Source organism: Lissotriton helveticus, chromosome 3_1 (assembly GCF_964261635.1).
Source record: "Lissotriton helveticus chromosome 3_1, aLisHel1.1, whole genome shotgun sequence".
Lineage (NCBI taxonomy): Eukaryota > Metazoa > Chordata > Amphibia > Caudata > Salamandridae > Lissotriton > Lissotriton helveticus.
Genome location: NC_136061.1, coordinates 1,441,449,593 through 1,441,471,474, shown reverse-complemented (window position 1 = coordinate 1,441,471,474; position 21,882 = coordinate 1,441,449,593). Strand labels below are relative to the sequence as shown.

At 41.6% G+C, this 21,882-nt stretch overlaps 1 protein-coding gene across 1 annotated transcript in view; it reads right to left on the bottom strand.

Annotated features, from left to right (window-relative positions):
- Positions 1 to 21,882, bottom strand: part of LOC144824265 (contactin-associated protein-like 5) — a 1,259,345-nt gene that overhangs the window by 921,533 nt on the left and 315,930 nt on the right. Inside the window, exons 5-6 of the mRNA XM_078683400.1 lie at positions 4,585 to 4,788; positions 770 to 954 (exon numbers count right to left, since the gene is read on the bottom strand). Coding sequence (XP_078539526.1) covers positions 770 to 954; positions 4,585 to 4,788 — 389 coding nt within the window. The remainder of the gene's footprint in view (positions 1 to 769; positions 955 to 4,584; positions 4,789 to 21,882) is intronic.

The window sequence follows — 21,882 nt, the reverse complement described above, 5'->3', positions numbered from 1 at the left end:
ATATATATATCTCTTTTCTTATTAATTTTTGGTATGATGACAATATTCTTAATTCTTAGTATATTACCTATATAACTTTGTAATCATGATTTTTTAAGCTCGGATGTACTACTAGACTTTTTTCTTTTGTATCTTATCTGTATATTTGATCTGTTTTGTATACTTTTTTGGAACCTTGCTCAAATAAAAAAAAAAAAAGAAAGATCATCATTTCAACAGCTTTGCCAAAATAGGTCCATTCATTTAAAGCCCTGATTCCAGATTGGTTGGCGTTTCCCCACCCCCTCTGCAAACCCCTGTTTGTGAAGGGGTTGGTATTCTGAGTTGGGTGATATTTTTTTAACCCGGTCATAACTGGAACCATTACATATCTTACCCTTCACTAAATTTAGACAGGTCATACCTGTCCCGAATTTAACAGGGGGAAACAATTCTGTATTAACCATAATATGTGGATTGTGGAATGGTAAGCACCAAAATCTGCATAGTATTCCCTACAAACCTGGACTAGTTGCTATTTATCTCTCTTGATAAATTAAAAAACTTGTGGATTCAAATTTTATTGGGTTATATAAATAGCACCTACTTCTCAGGCCAGCTCAGATTCAATGCTTAAGTCTCTGCTAATTTGTCAGCAAAATGCCGAGCCTTAAGTAAAAACTTTTTGGAAATGCTTATTCTCAGAAGAATGCAGTGTTTGTTGTCGCGCTGCTTCAGGAGGCTGGTTTAAAAATAATCTTGAAAAGTAAAGTGAATAAGTTGTACATACCTCATATGCAATATTCAAATGATTGGCTTCCCCTTTAGTTTGAAACTGCTGTGTTTGTTTGTCCACGGTGAAGTTCACCTGCTTGTTGAATCTTTCAATCAGAACTGAATGCCAGTGCTGGTCATCCAGCAGACTTCCAATTGTTACTGAGGTGTGGCTGTTACTGAAGTGCGGCTTTGATTCACCTGCAGGAATAAAGAAATAGATTAGACATTGTTATGGGGCAGAAGTAAAATCTCACATTTAAAAAGACCAAGGGCCAGATGTAGGTAGCCAAATACCGGTCGGTAACGGCCGATTTCGGCCGTTACCGACCGGTATTTGGCTTTTGAGATGTAGGTGGGTCGGAATTTACAGAATCTGTATATTTACCGATTCGGTAAATTTACCACTTCGGTATTTTTCTGAATCGGTAAATATACCGATTCTGTAACTCCATATGTAGGTGGCACAGTTTGCAGTGCCACAGGCCCTTAGGATTTCTTATTTTACCACCCAATCCTATTGGGTGGTAAAATACCGATTTCCAGTGTACATGCACATCTGTGCGTGTACACCTATGCCATGCCCTTAGGGCATGTATGTGTGCCACATGGCACACAACCCTGCATTTGGGGTGCTACAGGGTGTCAAAGTGACACCCCGTTCCCCCTGCCAGGATTCGGTATTTACCGATTCTGTAAATACCGAATCTGTATTTCCCATTGATTCCTATGGGCTTCAAGGCCCATAGGAATCAATAGGAAATACAGATTCGGTATTTACAGAATCGGTAAATACCGACTCTTACAGAATCGGTAATTTTTTACCTACATCTGCCTCCTTCCAATTTACCGACTCTTAAATACCGATTCGGTATGAGTCGGTATTTAAGAGTCGGTAAATCGAAATTAACTACATCTGGCCCTAAATGAGTATTTTGCATATCACTTAATAATGTATCGTTTTCAATGTTTTATATGTGTGTGATAATATCATCTGATTGTGCTAGGGATTATTGAAGGCAGAATTTTGAAGAACCACAATATCGTGAACAGAATGCCAAAGGATAAAATATCAAAGAGGTATGTGCAGAGAGGGAATTACGTTTCTTAACTCCATAACTACATACCTTGAAGATAGATAGATCAATATCACCGAAGTATATATATATGTGGAGTTAGGTAAGGAAAATCTGTATAAATATATCTTCCGAAATGTTGTCCTTCTATATTCTGGTCACAATTGTGTGATGCTTCGATATTCTCCTTTCAATATACCCAGGCCCTCACCTGTCATCTAATTACTACTGAAATTATGTTCATTACAGAAAAAGTAAGATCAAGGAACAAATTCCATTTTGCAATTATTATTGAAACCATAAAGGCTGGACGAATCCTGTAAATAATGGCCAGGAAACGTTTTTCAGCATTCCTAGGAAAGTCCGGCTGGTTTTTAAGTAAAGAAGGAATGTCAGGAGTGTGAGAAAGTTTGCATGGGAGAGGGAACGGCTAAACAATAAGTCTCGAGGAGAGGGTGCGCATGTTAGAGCCCACTGCATGATATACTCTGCTGTGGGCCAACCAATGGAGTTAATGTTCTTCCTGCAGACATCTGTCTCAATGTAATCAAGTGTCAGGGTCTGAGCATTATAAGTTACAATTGTGTGCTACAGCTATAAATGCAGGAAAGTGTCTAATAATGAGCCTATTGTTTTAATTCACCGATGACAGTCCAGTGTATTCTTCAGAGTGCAGTTGTTTGGTTCTGGCGCTCTGACTAGAGGGCTGGGGTTTTGTATTTGCCCGGGGTGGAGGCTAGAGGTGATCCTTCAAGGTTGGTAAAGAGAAGCAGGGGATGCTGCGGGCAGTCCATGCGCCACCCCCCCTTCTTGTCACCCCCACCACTGCACGTCTCGCGCTGCTGCTCCCAGTGGCGGGCGCGCGTGGGATCCATCCACATATTCTTCAGAGGCACGGCAAGGCAACTTGCAGTGACAGATACCAAGGGGCAGATTCTAAGGAATAACATTGTTTCTGTGTTCCTCAAGTAACCACAATGCAACACAAATCCTTAAAGAGGATTTACAAATCCACTCAAGGGTTTTTTTGATCTACCTTGCATAACTTTGTAAAGAAATGGTATGCAACAGCTTGAGCTACATTCTGTTACATATCTTTGTGGTAGGCATGCCATAGTTGGAGCATTGACTTCCCCATGCCTCTACCAATGGAATTTGGTGCAGTTTTATATTTACTAAAGTCAGTAAATCTGGGATTGAACTAAAATGGTGTGCCTACCACAGAGATGTGCAACAAGGAAGAGTATCTTTATTTTGCCTCACTGCTTCCTTGTTCTATTCGTCTTGCTTTGCTGTGTTGCCTTGTGTGAAATATTCGTAAATCTGCTCCCAAGTGGTGTATAATATCTGGGTTGTTTAAGGTACCAGCTCCAGAGATGTATGTGTGAAATGTAGGTCACAGGATAATACCACAGTAACGTAGCTCAGCAGGATAAGCTTCTAAATGTGCATGTGTGAGAGAGATAAAGACCAACATCTCAGGAGTTGTAATCTTTCCATAATAGCTCATGGGGCTACTTCACCTGCAGACGAGAGATATTTAGAGCATGCAAGTCAAAAGATTCAAGTCAGATAGTGACAACTGAGCCTTTTGTCATTCTTAGTTTATGAAATTAGAGCTCTTAAGTTCGGAAATTTTGAAAGCTTTGCCATGAGACAATTGCACTTTCTAAGAAAACAAATATGTGACAAACAAACTACACACACATTGCCACAGTGAATTATTTTCCCCCTGAAGTATTAACATGCTTTGACAGTTTATGGTAATATGCCATGTCAGGTATTGGGTCAGTGTATTCAGGTTTTAACTACTTGGGTGAGGGCCAAACAAGTGCTGTCATTGGAGTCACAGAAGAGTGCAGAACACAAGCAATTTTTTTTATATGTGAGAGGGAGTTATTGTGAGTGGTAAGTAGAGTGAACAAGTATTGGCAATCCCAGGAGATCTGACTTTAAACTCATGTTGTATAGTAATATGAAGCATTGCGTGTAGTTATAATCGAAATATATATATATATGTGTTGAAGCAAAGAACTCTAAAATAATATTGGTGTAAGTTAAAAAGTCAAGTGACAGTTGCACTTCAATCTCTGCTACTGCCAGAAGAAAACACCATAAATTATCTAGTTATCAAAGACCCTGCGATAGTATTCCAATGTCATGTGTGTGCCCCTGAATGTTCATGCTTAGGCACCTGGATTTATAATCAAAATTATCAGACCTGCCTGGAGGGCAAGCGCTTGTGTGCACACAACCTCTGCCCAAACAAAACATGTAGTCCTGGCTTCTGACATGTGGGTGGAGCCAAAGCCCCTCTCTAGTGAAGCTCACATAATTTGTCTGGTGGCAGCTGTGCTGTCAAGCCAGACCATAAAAAGGACCTTGTTGCAGTAGGAGGTTTGTGATGGAGGGTACTGTGGGTGGCTCATTCATGACTTTTCTCCTCGTGCACAGAAGGTCCATGGGATCAGTTTACATTAGAGTTTTGTGGGGGTGATACATACATACAATTGTAAATGGGTTAACATCAATAAGATGTAATCATTTCCTTGATGGTTCCAAGTGCATGCCATACAAAATTTGCCTTGGATCTCATTGTCTATTTGATGTCAGTAGGAGCTTTGCAGTGGAAAACGAGCTCATTGGTGATAACTAACCTTATATAACCCTACAATATTACATTACTGCATTCAACAATGAAAATTGTTATCTTATCTCTGGACACAAATCATTGTAATTTATAGAAACCTCTTACCTAAGTTGATGTCCAGGGTCAGTCGACCTTTCTGAAGATGCAGCAATATAAAGTCCCCACGCTGTCCCTCTCCGGAAAACAATACTCCATTGCCCTCCATACTCTTGAATTTTAGCGAGAATATATCCCGTATGGTGCTCATCTGTTTCTGGTTGAACCTGTATAGGAGGTAGCTTCTTCCATCAAAATCAGCAACATCCGATTCTGTGTGTATAGATGGAGAAAATGTTAAAACATCACTGAAAGATCCGTGGAGATGTAAAGATTATTTTACACTGAATGCATTTTTGTTTCACTACATGCTTGCAACTGCAGTAGTTTCTGAATGGACCACGTACATGTTCTGAGGTGCATGCATACACTGTACAATAAGTTACTATCTACTGCAAGCCAATAATATATCATGTTTCTAATATTCATTAATTCAGTTGTGTTTTATATTGTTTTCCAGCCACCAGAACTGATTTGAATGTAACTTCTAATGTATTGATTGAATCTGTATTCCACCATCAAATACAAACATGACAATACATTATCTGGCCAATTTTCCTTGACCTTGAGTTTATAAATCATTAATGCATGAAAGCAGATATTGCTATGCTGATAGACAATATGACACATAGGAGTGTAGTTATATGTACATGTAACTATAGGAGTATGTTAGAAATTGGGGGCCAGATGTAGGAAGCCTAATACCAGTCGGTAACAGACAAAATTACAGAATTTCGGCCATTACTGACTGGTTTTAGGCTTTTCAGATGTAGGGGCCAAATTGTTGGATTCGGTAATTTACCGACTCGGTAATTTAAGGAATCAGTAAGTTACAGAATTCTTAAAATACTGATTCGGTAAATTACTGAATCCTTAATGTAGGGAGCACTCAAATGAGTGCTTTTCTCATTTCAGGATTCGTTATTTACCACCAACTACAAGTTGGTGGTAAATATCGCAAACCGTGAAAAAAGCAATTTTGTTCTTTTTTCAACTGTGCCATGTGGCAGACATACATGCCCTTAGGGCATGTATGTGTGCCACGTGTGCACAAATGCACTATACAGGGGTGCAACAGGGTTTCAATGTGACACCCTGCCACTCTTGTAAGTCTACCCCCTATTACCGATTTAGTATTTATCGAATCAGTAATTCTCATTCATTCCTATGGGCCTCCAGGCCCAAAGGAATGAATGGGGAATACCGAATCGGTAAATACCGAATCTGTATTTACCAAATTTTACCGATTCGGTAAAATTTACCGAATCATTTGCTACATATCATTTACCGATTCTAAAATACCGAATCGGTAAAATTCAGTATTTTAGAATTGGTAAATTATATTTACCTACATCTGGCCCTTGGTCTCTAGTTGTCAGAGGTATGCACCCAGTCCAAGTAGGGACTGTAATCATAGAAAGGGTAAGTTGGATACACACCCTAACTTAACACATGCTCTCTCGCTGGTAGCTTGACACAGAGCAGTCAGTCTAGGCTTCAGAGGCGTATAAAAGCATTTGCGGGCACTTTACTTAAAGTAATACAGTGAAAACACAACAAAAAGACTTCACAACAGTTTAGTAAACTATAGAATAGTTATCTGAGTAAAAAAAGACCAATATATGAATTTTTAAATAATAAATCCGAAAACAGTGCTTAGAAGTCAATAGCGCTAAAAGGTTACTGGAGGTCACACTAGACTGGATAAATCCCAAGTTCAGGTTGACCATGATGGAGAGCAGGCCAGCTGCAGAGCATGCTGAAAAAGTATCTTGGATGGAGCAAGCGCCGGCATCGAATACTTGATGTTTCAGTTCGGATTCACGGAGTCAGGTCAATGCGTCGATCTCAAGCCTCGCAGTCCGGTCGAGAGTCCTCGTCTAACCCCTTACAATGCAGGTGCTGCATCATTGTCAAACATTGCACTTGGGACCTCAGATTGGTGCTGTATTGTTGTCGAACCTTGCAGTTGGGTCCCGCACTGTCTTCAAGCCACTCAGGGATGTCCTTGGATAGGCTCTGTGTCAGCGTTGAAGGGCACTGTGTCAGTTCCAATCAGCGCAGAGGTGACACTGCATTGACTCTGGAGCACTATAGAACCCAGTTCTGAGGCTCAGGACTGGAGGGGCACCTCAGGCAAGGGAGAGTTCACAGATGAGTCCAGCAGCTGAAGCAGAGTTGAAGAAAGTCTTTGATGGCCCCGAGAATTCCAGAACAGTGGAAAGACAGCAGGCCATTGTAGAAACTTTGGTTCAAGGGCATAGTGAGCAGGTCCATTCCTTCTCACTGCCAGACAAGAAGCAGCAGCAGGCCAACAGAGCAAATCAGGTGTCAAAGTGGCAGTCACTCCTACAGCACAGCAATCAGAAGCCAGCAGGCCAACACAGGAAAGCAATTAGCAAAGTGACAGTCCCTCATGCAGCACGGCAGCACTTGTTCCAGGCAGAATGTCCTTTGTTCCAGCAAACATCCAATTTGGTGGTGTCAGGAGTCCAGTACTTAGACCCAGTTGTGTCTTTGAAGTGGGGAGATGTCCAAGAGGCCGTTGAAGAGCACAGGACCCCTGCCTTTCCTGGTCTGGCTCCAGATTCACTACTGGGGGCATGCAGCTCTTTGAGTGGGGACAGGCACAGCCATATTCAGGTGTACGTGTCAGCTCCTCTCGCCCAATCTTCCTCAGGAAGGCCCTCAGGATGCATATCTCACACCCAGCTCCCTTTGTGTATGACTGTCTAGAGGGAATGCACAAATCCCAAAGAGCCAGGGCCCAGACCATCCAGGTCTCTCTGACTTCTGTGGTTTCTTAAGATTGGGGGCAGCAGCCCCATATGCTTTGCCCCCCTTTCCTCTTCACATCATACCAGTTCAGGGTTGGTATCCTGAGACTGGTCTCTCAGCCCAGAGTCTGTACCCTGAGGCTGAACAGGAGACAGTGGTGAGCTCTCCCTCACCCTGGTCCTCCCTCTGAGGTATTGTAACATACGCTTTGGAGTGTCTTCCCCAGAAAACTGAATTGTCAGAACACCAGTGGCATTCACCCCTCCCTGTTCTCCTCACAATGTGGGCAACTCATTCCCCAGAATGCAGTCTATGGGCATCTGGGGATTAACTACGACCCTCCTCTGTGGCATCAAGCAATCCCACTCAAGGGATACCAGGGCCATAGGGTGAAGAAGGTCTGCACACAGGCTGGAGTTACCTTACACACCTGGTCAGTGTACTGCTCTGGAGAAACTAGCCTTTTCACATCCATGGTCCAGCTAGCTCCAGTGTCCATCAAAGCAGGGGATGAGATCCCATTCACTGTCACCTGGTGAAAGTGACAAATCCTGCACTCAGGGATAACTAACTCACCCTCTGAGACCACCTCCCAACTAAGGGAGATCAAGGCATGATCTATGACCTTCCACTCTGTTTCAGAACTGCTCATGCTTAACATCAGTCCATCTCAGAGGCAGCTTCCCTTCTTTACAACTTTCTCCTGGAGGACTAAAGAACAACAACCATGCTTATGTCTTTTTGCATATGGCCATGTCTGAACTGGGGTGGTGTGGAGTGCAAAAAAACGATGGATTTAGGCCCAGATCTCTGTACTGGGGTGAATGTATGACATTGTTCTGCATTCTGTCCATCAACTGTTGGTTTTGCATTTGTCACCCCGAGTGGGATGGGTATGCTCAGACGTGAGCCCCATGCTCTCCACACCACTGGAGTCAAGCTATCCTGGCTGAAGACGGCTGGAGTCATTTTCTCCGGAGGGTCCGACCGTACAGACAAATATTCAAAAAGATTGAGATCATTATCGTTTTGCGGTCTGAACAAGTTGTGCCATATCTCGGCTAGAGCCCACACCTATTGAGAACCTCTATAAAGATATATAATTGAAGAGAGATCGGTATCGGTTTGTGGCCCCAACAAAGTCGTGCCACATCCTGGCTAACGCCCACATTCATTGAGAGTCCCTTTCAAGACATTGAATTGAAGTTAGATCGCCTTTAGCTCTGTGGACCTTAGATGTTGAACAATAGTATGGTTGGATTGCACTTCCATTGCTATTTTTTGTGGGCCACCATATTGAATTGAGAGAGGCTACATAGAGTTTATCTGTTTCTTATTTGGACTACTATGTGAAACTCAGAAGCTATATTCGTATCGCAAAGACTGAGCACATGAGAAGAAGCTTAACCACTGGTATGAAGTGTATGCCCTGAGGAAGGCTTTTTGCCGAAACGCGTTGTTTTTTTCACAACTGCAACCAGTGCTTTCAAGTCTACTGACATATGTGATGGGTCATCTTAACTCTTTACGGATACTTTGTTCCATCTTTCTGTCTTTTCACACCTTTCTCCTTTATGTATGTAGGATGAGAATGTAAAACATATCATTAGCTTTCTTAAAAATGTACATCACAATTCAGGATTATTCATGGATTCTTTTCTGGTGGTTATGAAATATGTGTCTAAAGATCCTTATGTATTTATAAATTTTTTGTCTTATTGAATGCATATATCATCTTTATAAATATTTATGTATGTTAAATTCATGTGACCTATCGATTATCTATATCTTTGACAAAATATCAATAGAAACACAATAATAAAAAGACAAAATATATTTTTTCATATATAAATGTCTGTTGAGTAATATTGTGAGTTGTGGTCCAAATCTATGAGTGTGTTACGTGTTTCTATAAGTGCACTGAACCCGGTGCAAACCCTCTTTTCCAATACAATGAAGACGGCTGATAGTCAGAAACCGGTCCTAGGATGCTTGATTCTGGTCCAGGAAAGACATGGCTTGGCAGTTCGGGCTGGACTGTTCCCATGAGGCACAGGGTAAGGCTGATTTGCATATCCCCATGTCTGAACTGGGGTGGTGTGGAGTGCAAAAAAACGATGGATTTAGGCCCAGATCTCTGTACTGGGGTGAATGTATGACATTGTTCTGCATTCTGTCCATCAACTGTTGGTTTTGCATTTGTCACCCCGAGTGGGATGGGTATGCTCAGATGTGAGTCTCATGCTCTCCACACCACTGGAGTCAAGCTATCCTGGCTGAAGATGGCTGATAGCCAGAAACCGGTCCTAGGATGCTTGATTCCGGTCCAGGAAAGACATGGCTTGGCAGTTCGGGCTGGACTGTTCCCATGAGGCACAGGGTCAAGGCTGATTTGCATATGGCTATGTCTGAACTGGGGTGGTGTGGAGTGCAAACAAAACGATGGATTTAGGCCCAGATCTCTGTACTGGGGTGAATGTATGACATCGTTCTGCATTCTGTCCATTAACTGTTGGTTTTGCATATGTCTTTCTACAAGCACCTATAAGCACCTTTATTTAAATTGTACCTGTCTTATTAAGGCCTAATTTCATTTCATTATCTTGCTTCTTCAATCAATCATGCTCTCCACTTTCCTCTTCAACTTGACTTCTTCATCCTTTCATTTCTCTTACTCATAAACTCTGTGTTCCCATTATTTTTTATCACTCTGACTCATTTTCCTTTCTGTACCACTAATGTTGTTCCAGCTTCACCATTTCTTGTCCTCACCCTCATTTCACATTTGCATTTCTTCATTTACTTTTGTCACCCCTACTACCAACCTACCCTCTCTCTTCTACTTCACCTTCCCCTCTATCTCCACCAGACCTTCAACATTCTCTTTCTCTAATTCCTACTATATACCTCTGTTTTCGTTCCATATCTTTGTTCTTGCTTCCTTACACTTTTGTCACTTTCCCCAGTGCTGTCACACCCCTCCAACCCTCCCTCCTTTTCTTTGACTTCTCTCCCACTACTCCATACTGACTTTCCCGCTATACCTCCTGCACACTGTGCCTCTGCTTACAAAGGGTGGGGTTACTTGTGTAATACCTTTAACCGTAATCATGAGGAATTACATCAAAATTATACAAATTTATGTTTGAATTATGCAAGAAGAGCAATTCTGTGTTTAGTTCTATTTTTTAGCCCCCTCTTGTCCCATAACCTGTGAAGATGTATTTTGTGCTAAGAAATACTCCTAAATGCAACAATACATGAATAACAAGGGCAAATAGCTGCTCGTTAAATGTGCTCTTATGGTAGGAATTTTACCCTCAAATGATCCTTAATTCCGTGAATAGCAGTAATTGCTTAATTATCAAAGCTTAATGAGGAGTTGCCAAAATTTCTTCAATTACTATTTTCCTTCCTCTTTTCCTCCTCTTGTCTCTCCTTAGTCTATCCTGTCTTTCTCATTCTGTTCTAACTCACCTCGACTATGCCTTCTTCCCCTTCTCACTCTCTTTACAATCTGCTCGCTCCCTTGCTGTAATCGTTTCTCCTGGTCACTAATCCTCCCTTTCGACTTCCCTTCCTTGTCTGTCCCACTCCACCTTCCTTTGCCTCACCCACTCTCACCAATTAGATCTCGCATTTATAACCGAAACATGGGCCACCACAGACTCTGATCCAGATCTATCCTTGGCACTCCCTTCAGGCTACACAATAACTAGAGTAGACCGAGAGCATAAGAAAGGAGGAGGAATAGCTAATATTGCCCGGGAAGGGCTTAGAGTGGTGGGGAACCCAACCGAGAGCTCCCCGAATTGCGAGATATTGTCTTTTCAAATAACACTTAACTGTAAAGATACCTTTAGCGGTATAATTTTATACCGGCCTCCAAAAAGCCAAATCATTACTACAGGATATATTAAGCCCTTTTCTCGAAGCTAGCATAAATTTCCCCAATTATACCATATTGGGAGACTTCAACTTACAAATAGAAAATATAGACGACAAAAGTATCAAAGACATATTGATATTATGTCAAGCTTTTCTCTCAATCAGCTAATTGGTCAAGAAACGCATAAAGCAGGCCACACATTGGACGGAATATTCACCTCCAGTCCAAGGATAGCCATCTCAGAGGTACTGCCCGTTCCGTGGTCAGATCACAAAGCTATACTATTTCGCCTTCAGGACTATGAACACGCAATAATATAAAATAACATCAAGACTACTAACACCTATCAGGCCTGGTCAAAGATAGATACAGATGACATCCAGACAATACTTTTAGATACTAAACCAGATTTGCAATCAGATGCCAATGCTATGGTTTCAAAATTAGGCAGCTGGATTAGGGACGCAGTCGACATAGCTGTACCAAAAAAAGAGACTCCCTACCTCAAAAAAAGTTCAAAAAGTACTTTATTCGGTTAAAAGACCATAACCATAAAAGTAGCAACATGAAATTTACAATTTTACACAGGGAAATTTAAAAAGTGACAAATCTATTACATTTCATTTCATTTCATTTCATCATCACCAATTGTTTTCCGTAATTTAAAAACATGTTTAAAAAATCTTAAAACTACAAGAAGGAGACTCGTGAAACCTTGGTACTCAGAACTACTCAGAGAAAAAAAGAAAGCATGCAGAAGGGCAGAAAGGAAATGGAGATAAAGCTACGATGAATCCATGAAATCCGAATATGCACACACTCTAGCCATTTATAAAGGGCTAATTCGTCAGGAAAAAAGTAAATATTTTACTAATTAGATTCTCGAGGCAGGAAACTCAAGTAGAGAGCTATTTAAAATCAGTAAGACATTTAGCCAACATTTGCGGAAACCCAAAGAAATCGCTAGATCCAGATATTTGTAATATACTCGGAAAATTCTTCATCGACAAAGTCGATTCAGTCTTTCAAACTTTCTTAAATATTCCCAATAATCCCTCGGATGAACACAAGTCAGAGACACCATTTACATCACACGGTGTGAATTTCAGTTTCTCCCCACCGACGGTGGAAGAAATTATGCAGGAAATTAAAAATACCAAATCGGGAGCCCCTGCCGATCCATGCCCCCAAAAGTATTCCATCTTATTATAGATCTAATATTGGAACAACTCAGTTTACTGTACTCGAGATAAGAGAATCAGGACTCTTCCCTAAATCTTGGAAGACTGCATCAGTACGGCCTTTGATTAAAAAACCAAATCTTGACCCAACAGAACCCGGTAACCATCGTCCGATCTCCAGATTGGCCTTCCTCTCTAAAGTACTGGACAGAATACTTAACAAACAAATCTCTAAGTATATCCTACAGAACAATCTCCATGACCATTCGCAGTATGGCTTTAGAGAGGGACATGGAACTGAAACTGCACTAATTACAGTCACAGAATAACTTAGAAAATCCCTGCATGCTGGAAAGAAGGCTGCCTTGATATTATTAGATCTATCGGCGGCCTTCGATACCATAAGCCACGAAATCTTAGCAGACCGACTAAAGAATCTAGGATTTCATGACACCTCAATCCGCCTTATGCAGTCATACCCGAGCAATAGTACATTCGTAGTCGAACTGGAAGGATCCTCCTCCAAATCTTTTGACCTGCCATGTGGGGTACCTCAGGGCTCCTCCCTGAGTCCCACACATTTTAACATCTATGTGACCCCACTAGCAGAGATCATCAGACAAGGATGTTTCTCAGCCATATCATACGCCGATGACACACAAATAGTGGTCTCAGTCTCAGATAACATTGATGAAACTGCTGACCGCTTCAATGCCTGCATGACGAACATCAATAGGTGGATGCAAAACAACTGCTTAAAACTGAACGGGCAAAAAACGGAAGTCCTCCTTCTGGGTGCAAAGACCCCTTTCAGGTCCCCCAGATGGTGGCCCAGTAAAATGGGAGATTGTCCTGAACCAGTAAAAAAAGCTAAGAACTTAGGGGTAATTTTTGATGACAGATTAACCTTTGAGCACCAAATTAACAAGCTTACATCGACCTTTTGGGGCATCCTCAATCCCAGCTGCTGACTAAGCTCCAGAGGATGCAGAACGCAGCCGTAAGATTTATCCTCAATATACCAAAACATCAATCAGTATCACAACGGCTGAAGGAACCCCACTGGCTCTCTGTGGACAAGAGGATAGCGTTCAAGTCCCAGTGTCTAGCATTCAAACCAGGACAGGGATTAGGTCCCCTTTATTTGAGAACCCAACTAAAAAAATACACCCCTGCCAGAAACTTGAGATCCTCCCAGGTACTTTTACTGAGCACTCCCAGACACAGGCAGGTCCGTTGGGGAGGCAGGAGTTTCAAATTAGGGGCAACGAGAATCTGGAACTCCCTGCCGCTACAACTAAAAAACTGGAAATCACTACTCGAATTTAGGAAACAGCTAAAAAACATGACTATTCAATAAATAGAAGTAATCATACATTAACAAAGCAATTGTGGTTTTCTTTTTATCAGCTGGACATTAGCTCCAAGACACCTTCAGGTAACCGAGCGCTTAACAAGTCTCAAATCCAATCCAATCCAATCCAATTATGAACCTCTTTCAGTTCTCATAACCCTCTTCTCACTGGCGTAACGAAACTTGAGGGGGCCCCCTGCAAGATACGTGGAGGGGCCCCCTCTGATCTCAATCAGGAGCTCTCCAGCCAGAATACTGTGTTGGGGGTGCCTGGAGCTTTGGCCCCCGCGCTGCAGGGGCTGCAGGATCATGTGTTACATCACTGCCTCTTCTCTAGTTCTCCTTCTCCCATAATTAATTATGTTGCAACTATTAACAATGTTATAATTGTTGCACTCACAATCTAGCTTTTGACATCTGGATGGTCTTTGCATCACGGCTGTCCTTTGTAAAGTACCCAGAAACGGTTCAGTGCTTGGCTCTTTATAAATATGTTAAAGAAAGAAAAACACTTAGGACCTTATATGGGACATCTGACATAAATAAAATTGGCAGCTATTCAATCCACCCTATTTATAGGCAAAAATGCATTCAAAATAAGGCTGATGAGATCTCCGCATCTTTTTGTTAGACTTCCTACATCTGACACTTTCTAAATGCACCCCCTTCATCTGCCAATCATCTTCTTACCACTGCTGACGACTCAGACCACCTCCAGCATCATCAAAGGAGGAGTCTAAGGCCTTTATTGCGCGTGACCTTTTAATTCTGATAGGGCTGATAACAGGAAGTACCAGCCCCAATGTAATTATGAGCTCCAAAGTATCTTTAATCAAAGAGGTGTACTCTCATGTGACCTTCTGATGAAAGCCGAGAAGTAAAAAAGGAGATTAGGGATGGGAATTGTTGATTCATTTGGTAATTCCTCTTTTCTAAAAGTATCATAAGTGTCCCAGGCCTTAATCCACAAGGTCACCATTCCCTGGAAAGTACAGTCTGCTTTACCGGATACATTACTGCATGTTGATCACAGAATCACACTAGCTGCTTTAGACAGTGATTCAGTTAGACAACCTCAATTTATTCAACTGCAACATCGTCTCAGTGGAGCACAAGTTCAATATTTGTGAATTTATCAGAAAGCCCTACAAGCTTCAACCACTCTGAAAGCACCAATGCTCAGGGGTAAACTGACTGAGCGAGACTGCAGTGTTTATATGAGAGAACCACATTTCTTTCCTAGCTAGAAATGTTATTTTTAAATGTGATTTTGTTTTAAAAGGCAACTATTTGCTATACATTGCTATATCCCAAAGTTTGCCCCATCAAACCCATAGAAATACTGATGGCCTGAGTAACAGTTGGTGGTAACAAACTATCTTCTTACTTATGGGCGAAGTGATAAATCTGAAGGAGAATATGTCAGCAGTATTTCTTCCTACCAAGTTGGAAGAAATTAATCTGGTGAATTTGTCGACAGATTTCTAATTTCTGAAGCAAAATATTTTAAATACTAACTAATAGAGTGTTGCATCTGATAACATCCTAAAAATGTCCTTGCTTTGAAACTTTCATCATTCTCTCTTTAGGCTCCAGCAAAGTGCTGCATCTCATTAAAGTCCACCTTTTTAGGTCATAAAAGCGGGAACGAGTGCAACAGAGCAACATCAAGACCAGAGTACCAAGACTTAACCGGTGTCCTTGGTAATGTCCTGCATTGGCACCACAAGGGCCTTATACACCCCTAGGCATCCTCTGTGCCACCACAAAACACCTGTCACAGAAATACAGGTGGGTTTCGGTCTAGTGTAGTTCCTATATTCCCAATAAGCTCTGCGCATTGGAATAACATAAACGATAGTTTAGACGTAGGACTTAGGTTGACTAGGTCTCTATTGAATATGTTAGACTTAATTAGGAATGCCAGCTAGCTCAGAGGTCACTAGAAACTTTCTCGAGTAAACAAGAAGGGATTAGTTTCTGACAACCGCATAAACATGACAACTTTGCTCCCTCCAGAATAAGGAGTATACCTCCAGAGTCACGGAAACAATAGATAACTATTTCAATCAGTCAATCGTGCATACTTAGTTTCACCAGAAGCACAGAGAAATAGAGAGACAAGCGTTTTCAATAAAAGAGGTTATTTATTGAACAGTCTTCTTTCTCATGCAAGAGAAGTGAGTTGCCACAATTGCAATACTTGTTATAAAGTAAAGTGCGTACAGTAAAAGGAGTATTATGAAATAATACTGTAAAAGCATGGTATGGTTTCTAAGCCATACGGTGTTTAAAATAGATAACATATATACATAGTTAAAACCATGACTAAACGTACTCAACTGGTGCTTCTAAGATACGCCTACCCCGGTGTACCTAACCTAAGTCTAGTACGTGGGAAGGAGTAAGTGAGCTGCAGTTTAAGTTAAGATAGGTTTTTGCCAAGAATCTGAATCAAAAATTCTCTAAGGGTCTAATCAGCTCCGTACCTTGTTTATAGAATGAAGGAGGTCTTGTATCTCTCTCTCAGGACTCGATCTCCCAGCAACCCGCAATGGTGACCGGAAAACTCTGGAGCTGGATTTCTCGGCAGGAGAAAAGACAGCGTCTCTCTCAGTGCGTCAATGGGAGGGTCGGCTTCCTTTGGCACTTGCCACAGCAGGGCGTCAGGCATGTAGATAGCTGATCTGCTCTAAACCACCGTGTGTTTTGCTAGGGCAGATGCTGGTATATTTATACCTGAACGGTGCCAAGTTTGACGTAAGGTTGGACGAAAGACGTCACTAAGAACTCGCAGTTCTTTCAGGACTCCAGGAGTTCTAGGACAAATCAATACAGAAGCAGGGGGAATTCCCGGGCTGCTGGAGGCTTGGTTTGTTTAAGAACGCGTTGTGCTTTCTAGGAGTCTATGGGAGTAGCCTTGCCGTATTTGGACTGCATTGGCTATAACTTAATATGGATATGATTCTTATGCCTTTATAAGGATATGATTTGTTATAACCACATAAGGGCATAAATCGGGAATATTTAAATAGGGTCCTAGGTACGTTTACAACATCGGTGTCTCAAAGTCAAAATGAAGGTGAGTGTGTCCTATCATTTTGCTTTTTCCAATCTTAGACCTTAAGTGTTACCTTTTCCATTGCAAGCGTTGGCCGATAACGAGCAGAACATGAAGCCCTGCTCTCTTAAAGCAGAGGAATGGCTGAAGGTTTTGCGCATGGCATACCCTTTATATAGCTGTGGCAAAAACTGCTTGCATAGACGTTGCTTTCTGATGTGGGCTAAGCATTTAGACTCCCTTTTGGATTAGGCGACCCCCACTGTGTTTTTAAGAAGGCAATGTGCTGATTTCTAGGCTTTGTAGTCCTTGTTAACATTGCCATAACTGAGGTGTTGTTCCAATTACTCTTCTTCAGCGTCACTATATTGTGATTCCAATTTTCTGGTCCATTGATGTGTATAATAAAATATGCTGTTCGAATAAAAAACATTCTAGCTCAATTTCAAGATGTAGTCAGCAAAAGCCCACCTTGAAAAATGGCAGACATTCTATCCCAGATTAGAGCAAATAAGTGTGTTAGTTTAAACTTTCACACCTACTACTATCACTAGTATGAGAAAGTCAGACCAGTGAGTTACTATTGGGATGGGAACGTCATAAGCTTGGGAAACTAATATGCACTGATGCCACAAGTAACATAATTGCATGTAAATTGCTATCCTGGTTTTCTTTGCCCCCAAACATGCACATAATCCTCCATGGTAGATGATGCCTAGGCCTGAAATTGATCACCGGACCCAGGGTGCGGGTCTGAGATCAGGATGGGAATCAAAAGCATGCTCTCCAGGAGACAAGTAACTACAGTGTCTCACAACTTCCATCTTGTGGCATGGCACAAGATGGAAGTTGTGGGATACATTTTGTATTGCCCTGGGTTTGCCATGGCATAAAACACACAGCACTGATTTTGGCTGCATGCTCTATGATGTACTAGATGGGATTGCTTACAATAGTAGAAACTGAATTTGAGAGTCTTTCACTACCAGGACATGTAAAATGTAAAAGTGCATGTCCGACTTTTTAAATACAACGCCCTGACCTATAAGCTGTTTAGAATTTTGACGTACAGGTAAAAAAAGGAAGGGTGTAGGCATCACAAAAGGTTTCAACAGGTCAAATTGACAGTTTTAAGCTGCACACACATGCCTAGAATCGATTTAAGAGGCTACTTAAGTGGGCGGCATAATAAATGGTGCAGACAAACTAGTAGCATTTAATTTACCAACCCTGGATATATGGTATACCACTTTACTAGGAACGTACAAGTAATTAAATATGCCAAGTGGGTGTATGCCAGCTTTACCATGTTTACAGGAGTGAGCACGTGCACTTTAGGACTGGTTGGCAGCAGTACAGTGTGCAGAGTCTTAGAGCAAACAAAAAACGTATTCAGTAAAACAAAAGGACAGAAGACAAAATGTTTGGGGTGAGCCTCCAACAAAAAAAAGACCTCCAGTCTGAAGTGATAGCCACAAGACAAAAACAATTTAAAAGTCAAAAGCATTAGGGATTCCTATGAAAGGAATTCAAACTGTGATTCTTGCAGACAATTCAGGAACAAAGAAATGTCCTAAAAAAGGGCAAGGGAATTGACCATTGCTCTTTTCAGGGGAAAGATCCTTAACACGAGAGAAGACTTAGGACCAAACTCGGATATTGGAGGGCCCATGATAGCCTTAATTGCAGCCACCTGTCTACGCAAAGTTGTCACGACCAAACCAAGGAGAAACCCATCCCTATGAAATTCTCTAATTCTTTCCTACTTCTCTTTTCAGATGGAAGGTCAGTAAAAAGTGAGAAGCCAAAGGATTACACTCGGCCCCTGATGCCATGTATTACTCTCCACTGCCTAGGTAAAGTTGACAAGGCCAAACTGAAGAATCAGCATCAGAATTTTCTTAATTCATCTGTGAACAGCCATAAAAGCACGCAAGACATGTAAAAAATTGCAATAGAATACATACAAGCTATTAAAACACGCAAGTAAAATATGTAAAATCCTCAGGTTTGGGATACTAATGACCAACAATCTGATTAAAAACACCCTGGGATGAACACAACCGAGATTAAAACAGAGTTGAGTACTAGTTCATCACTATACTACACTTAATCTAACATCCTTGACCTCCTGGAGAGGACTGTGGCTTTAAGAACCAGAGTCACGTGACCACACGTTTGTCGTCTGGTAATGCCAATAAAAAATGATATGCTTACATTCAAATCCATAGATTCCTAAATTTCAATAATGGTATGAAATTATTTTTGGTATACATTTTAGAATATTCACAAAAGAAGAAGAAATGTATCATACTTTGTGCAAATTACTACATGAGCATTCTCTAGAGTCGAGCTGGGGTTGGTGTCCAGCCGGACAACAAAGTAAATATTTCACAATACCAGCTCAGAAGCTGAAAAATAAAAGCATTTCTCAACTCTTGTTAGTGTTCTGCAGGTAGTTGGTAAGAATAGCCCCGGTATTAAGATATAAATGATAATTAACACTAGATTTTGTTTTTTCAGTCCTCATCCTCTCTTCTTTGCTCGCTCTAGCAGCAAGACTTGCCTTTGCATTCTAACAGGGGCCGCCTGAGGCGTTCTATTTAAAAACATATCAGCCAATCCAATAGCTTACAGAGATTTTTTGACATATGCTATGCAGGAGATCGAAAGACCTTTTTCACAGGCCAAACAGTCTAAAACTATTGCTCTAGTTAATGTTGCTTCTTTTGAGCTCCAGATAGTAAGCTGCAAGAGAATTGTCCGGATACGAATAAAATAGCTCAGACAGTCTTAACCTACTTCATTTATGCAAATAAAGCTGGAGGTTGACACAGGGGCTGACAATACTCTCCGACAGAATCGATGTTGCTCCTTTGGAGGGTAGTCAAGTCACCCAGGCCCAATATGCCTGCCCCATAAATTGCTATGGTAACACATTGTGCGGAATATATTTGCAAGAGGGGTGTGAGAACTCTCTTACCCTTGGGTGACAGAAGACTTAGCAGAGAGCCAACAGCCCTGGAGAACTTGGTCCTACTTTGCACGACATGAGCAGACCATATCCCAGACAAGCTAAAAGGGATCCTGCGCTAAAAGAAGGAGCTGGTGCTTGATATCACTTCCGTACCAATAGCAATAGTTAAGGATTGAATGCGCTTTGGGCCACAAGTCATTCTAAAAGACTTAGTAAAATGAGTTAATAAATCCAGCTTGGCCATATTACTCACAAAGGAGTGCACTAGATTAAGCAAGGCTTTGGGGTTCTGAGCAATTAACACAGCGGCATCCGTGTACAATAATGCTAGTAGGGGGCAACATTCACCATAGGCATGTCTTTGATGTACTTACTAAGCACCCTACTAAAAGCGTTTATGTACACAATAAAAAGAAGTGGGCTAAAATGCACCCCTGGCGCATTCCCTGACCAATACTAAATTCATCAGTGACTTAGTGTCGTTTTGCAAAAAGACCAACAACTGGACTAGGTAGGGATCCATTTGCAGATCAAAAAGGGCTCGCCACAATTAACACACTCAAAGGCCATTATCAAATCCATAAAGGCTAGATATAGAACAGTCTGCTTGGCTTGGCTACCTTGTATTTCCCAATGATCAGATTTAAGTTGAGGCATTGATCCATCATCCCTATGCCACTTCGAAATTCATATTGACATGTATGTAACGTTATTTTCACTGACCTAATCTACTACTCTATTATATAATACTATGCCTAAGATTTTGGCTGGTATATCCAACAGTGAAATCAGGGGGTAATATTTAGGCTCCACCCTGTTGCCCTTTTAAGGATCGGGACAATGACTGAGGAAGCCCAGGAGTGGGAGATCAATGACCTGTTCAGCCTGTTATAAATATTTGTCAACAATGGTGTCCAAAGATCCATGTTACACTAAATAATGTCAATCAGGACACCATCCAGCCCAGGTGCTTCCCCTCCCGCGCTCTCCTGCATGGCGGTTTTCACTTACTGTAAAACTAAGGAGAAATACATCCCAATGAAACTCCAGTAATCCTCCCCATTGCAAGAGACAAGAAGTAGATCTCTCATAGAACACCACTTCGAAATTTGTGCCAAATGTTTCATAGATTTCAGGGTACATCCCCTTCTCCAGTTCTGAATGGGGACTCAATGTCACAAGAATATCCCAGAGCATCTATTCTGCTCCTCTCAATTTCCAGAGTCCCAGAGAGAGATGGCAAAGCATGTTCTGCAGCTACCTAGGATACTTGAGAGGAGATGGATCCGGTGGGAATATCAAAGGAGGCTTAACTGCCAGATTGAGTAAACATGGGAACCGGGGCTTACATTTCCACTGGGAAACCTCTGAATTCTCCCCTCTGATCTTGGATGCTGATGAGTGGCAGCGGGGTAAGGCATACACAAAACCACTGGGCTATTTAAAACATTTCACATCTTTTCACCAGGCCTCCTGACATTAGAGAATAGTACAGAAGATGGCAGGATAGTGTTCTAGATCTGTGCAAATAGATCTAGACATAGGGTGCAGAACTGATCCATGATCTCTTGGAACAATCAGGGGCATAGCGAAATGAAGACCAAGGAGGGGTATGTCCAACTCAGAATATCTTCTTGACCATTCACCCACCCCGGAAGATAGATCACTGCCAGAGATAAAATGTTTGCCTCTGTACAAATTCCTCTTTGCTCTACTAAAGAAGCCAACCAAGGCACCTTGGTACCTCCCAGATGGTTGAGATAGGCCTTTTTGATGTGATTAACTCTCTTGGTTTGAATTGGCTTGTTCAAGATCTCTGGAGCAAAAGATAACAGGGCGCTGTGTACCGCTACCAAATCAATGAATTCCTGGATTGAAACACAGTCCAGAGATTCTGAGAAGTGAGTTATTGCCATTGCAGTTCCCCAGCTGAGACTGTTCCCATCCATAATGATTGTTACCTGAACCAGGGGAGAGAGAGACATTTCTTTGTTCACATAAGAGACAGTTAATGACCACTGCAGATTCTGCTTTATTACAGGTGAAATATGTACTGGAGCATCATAG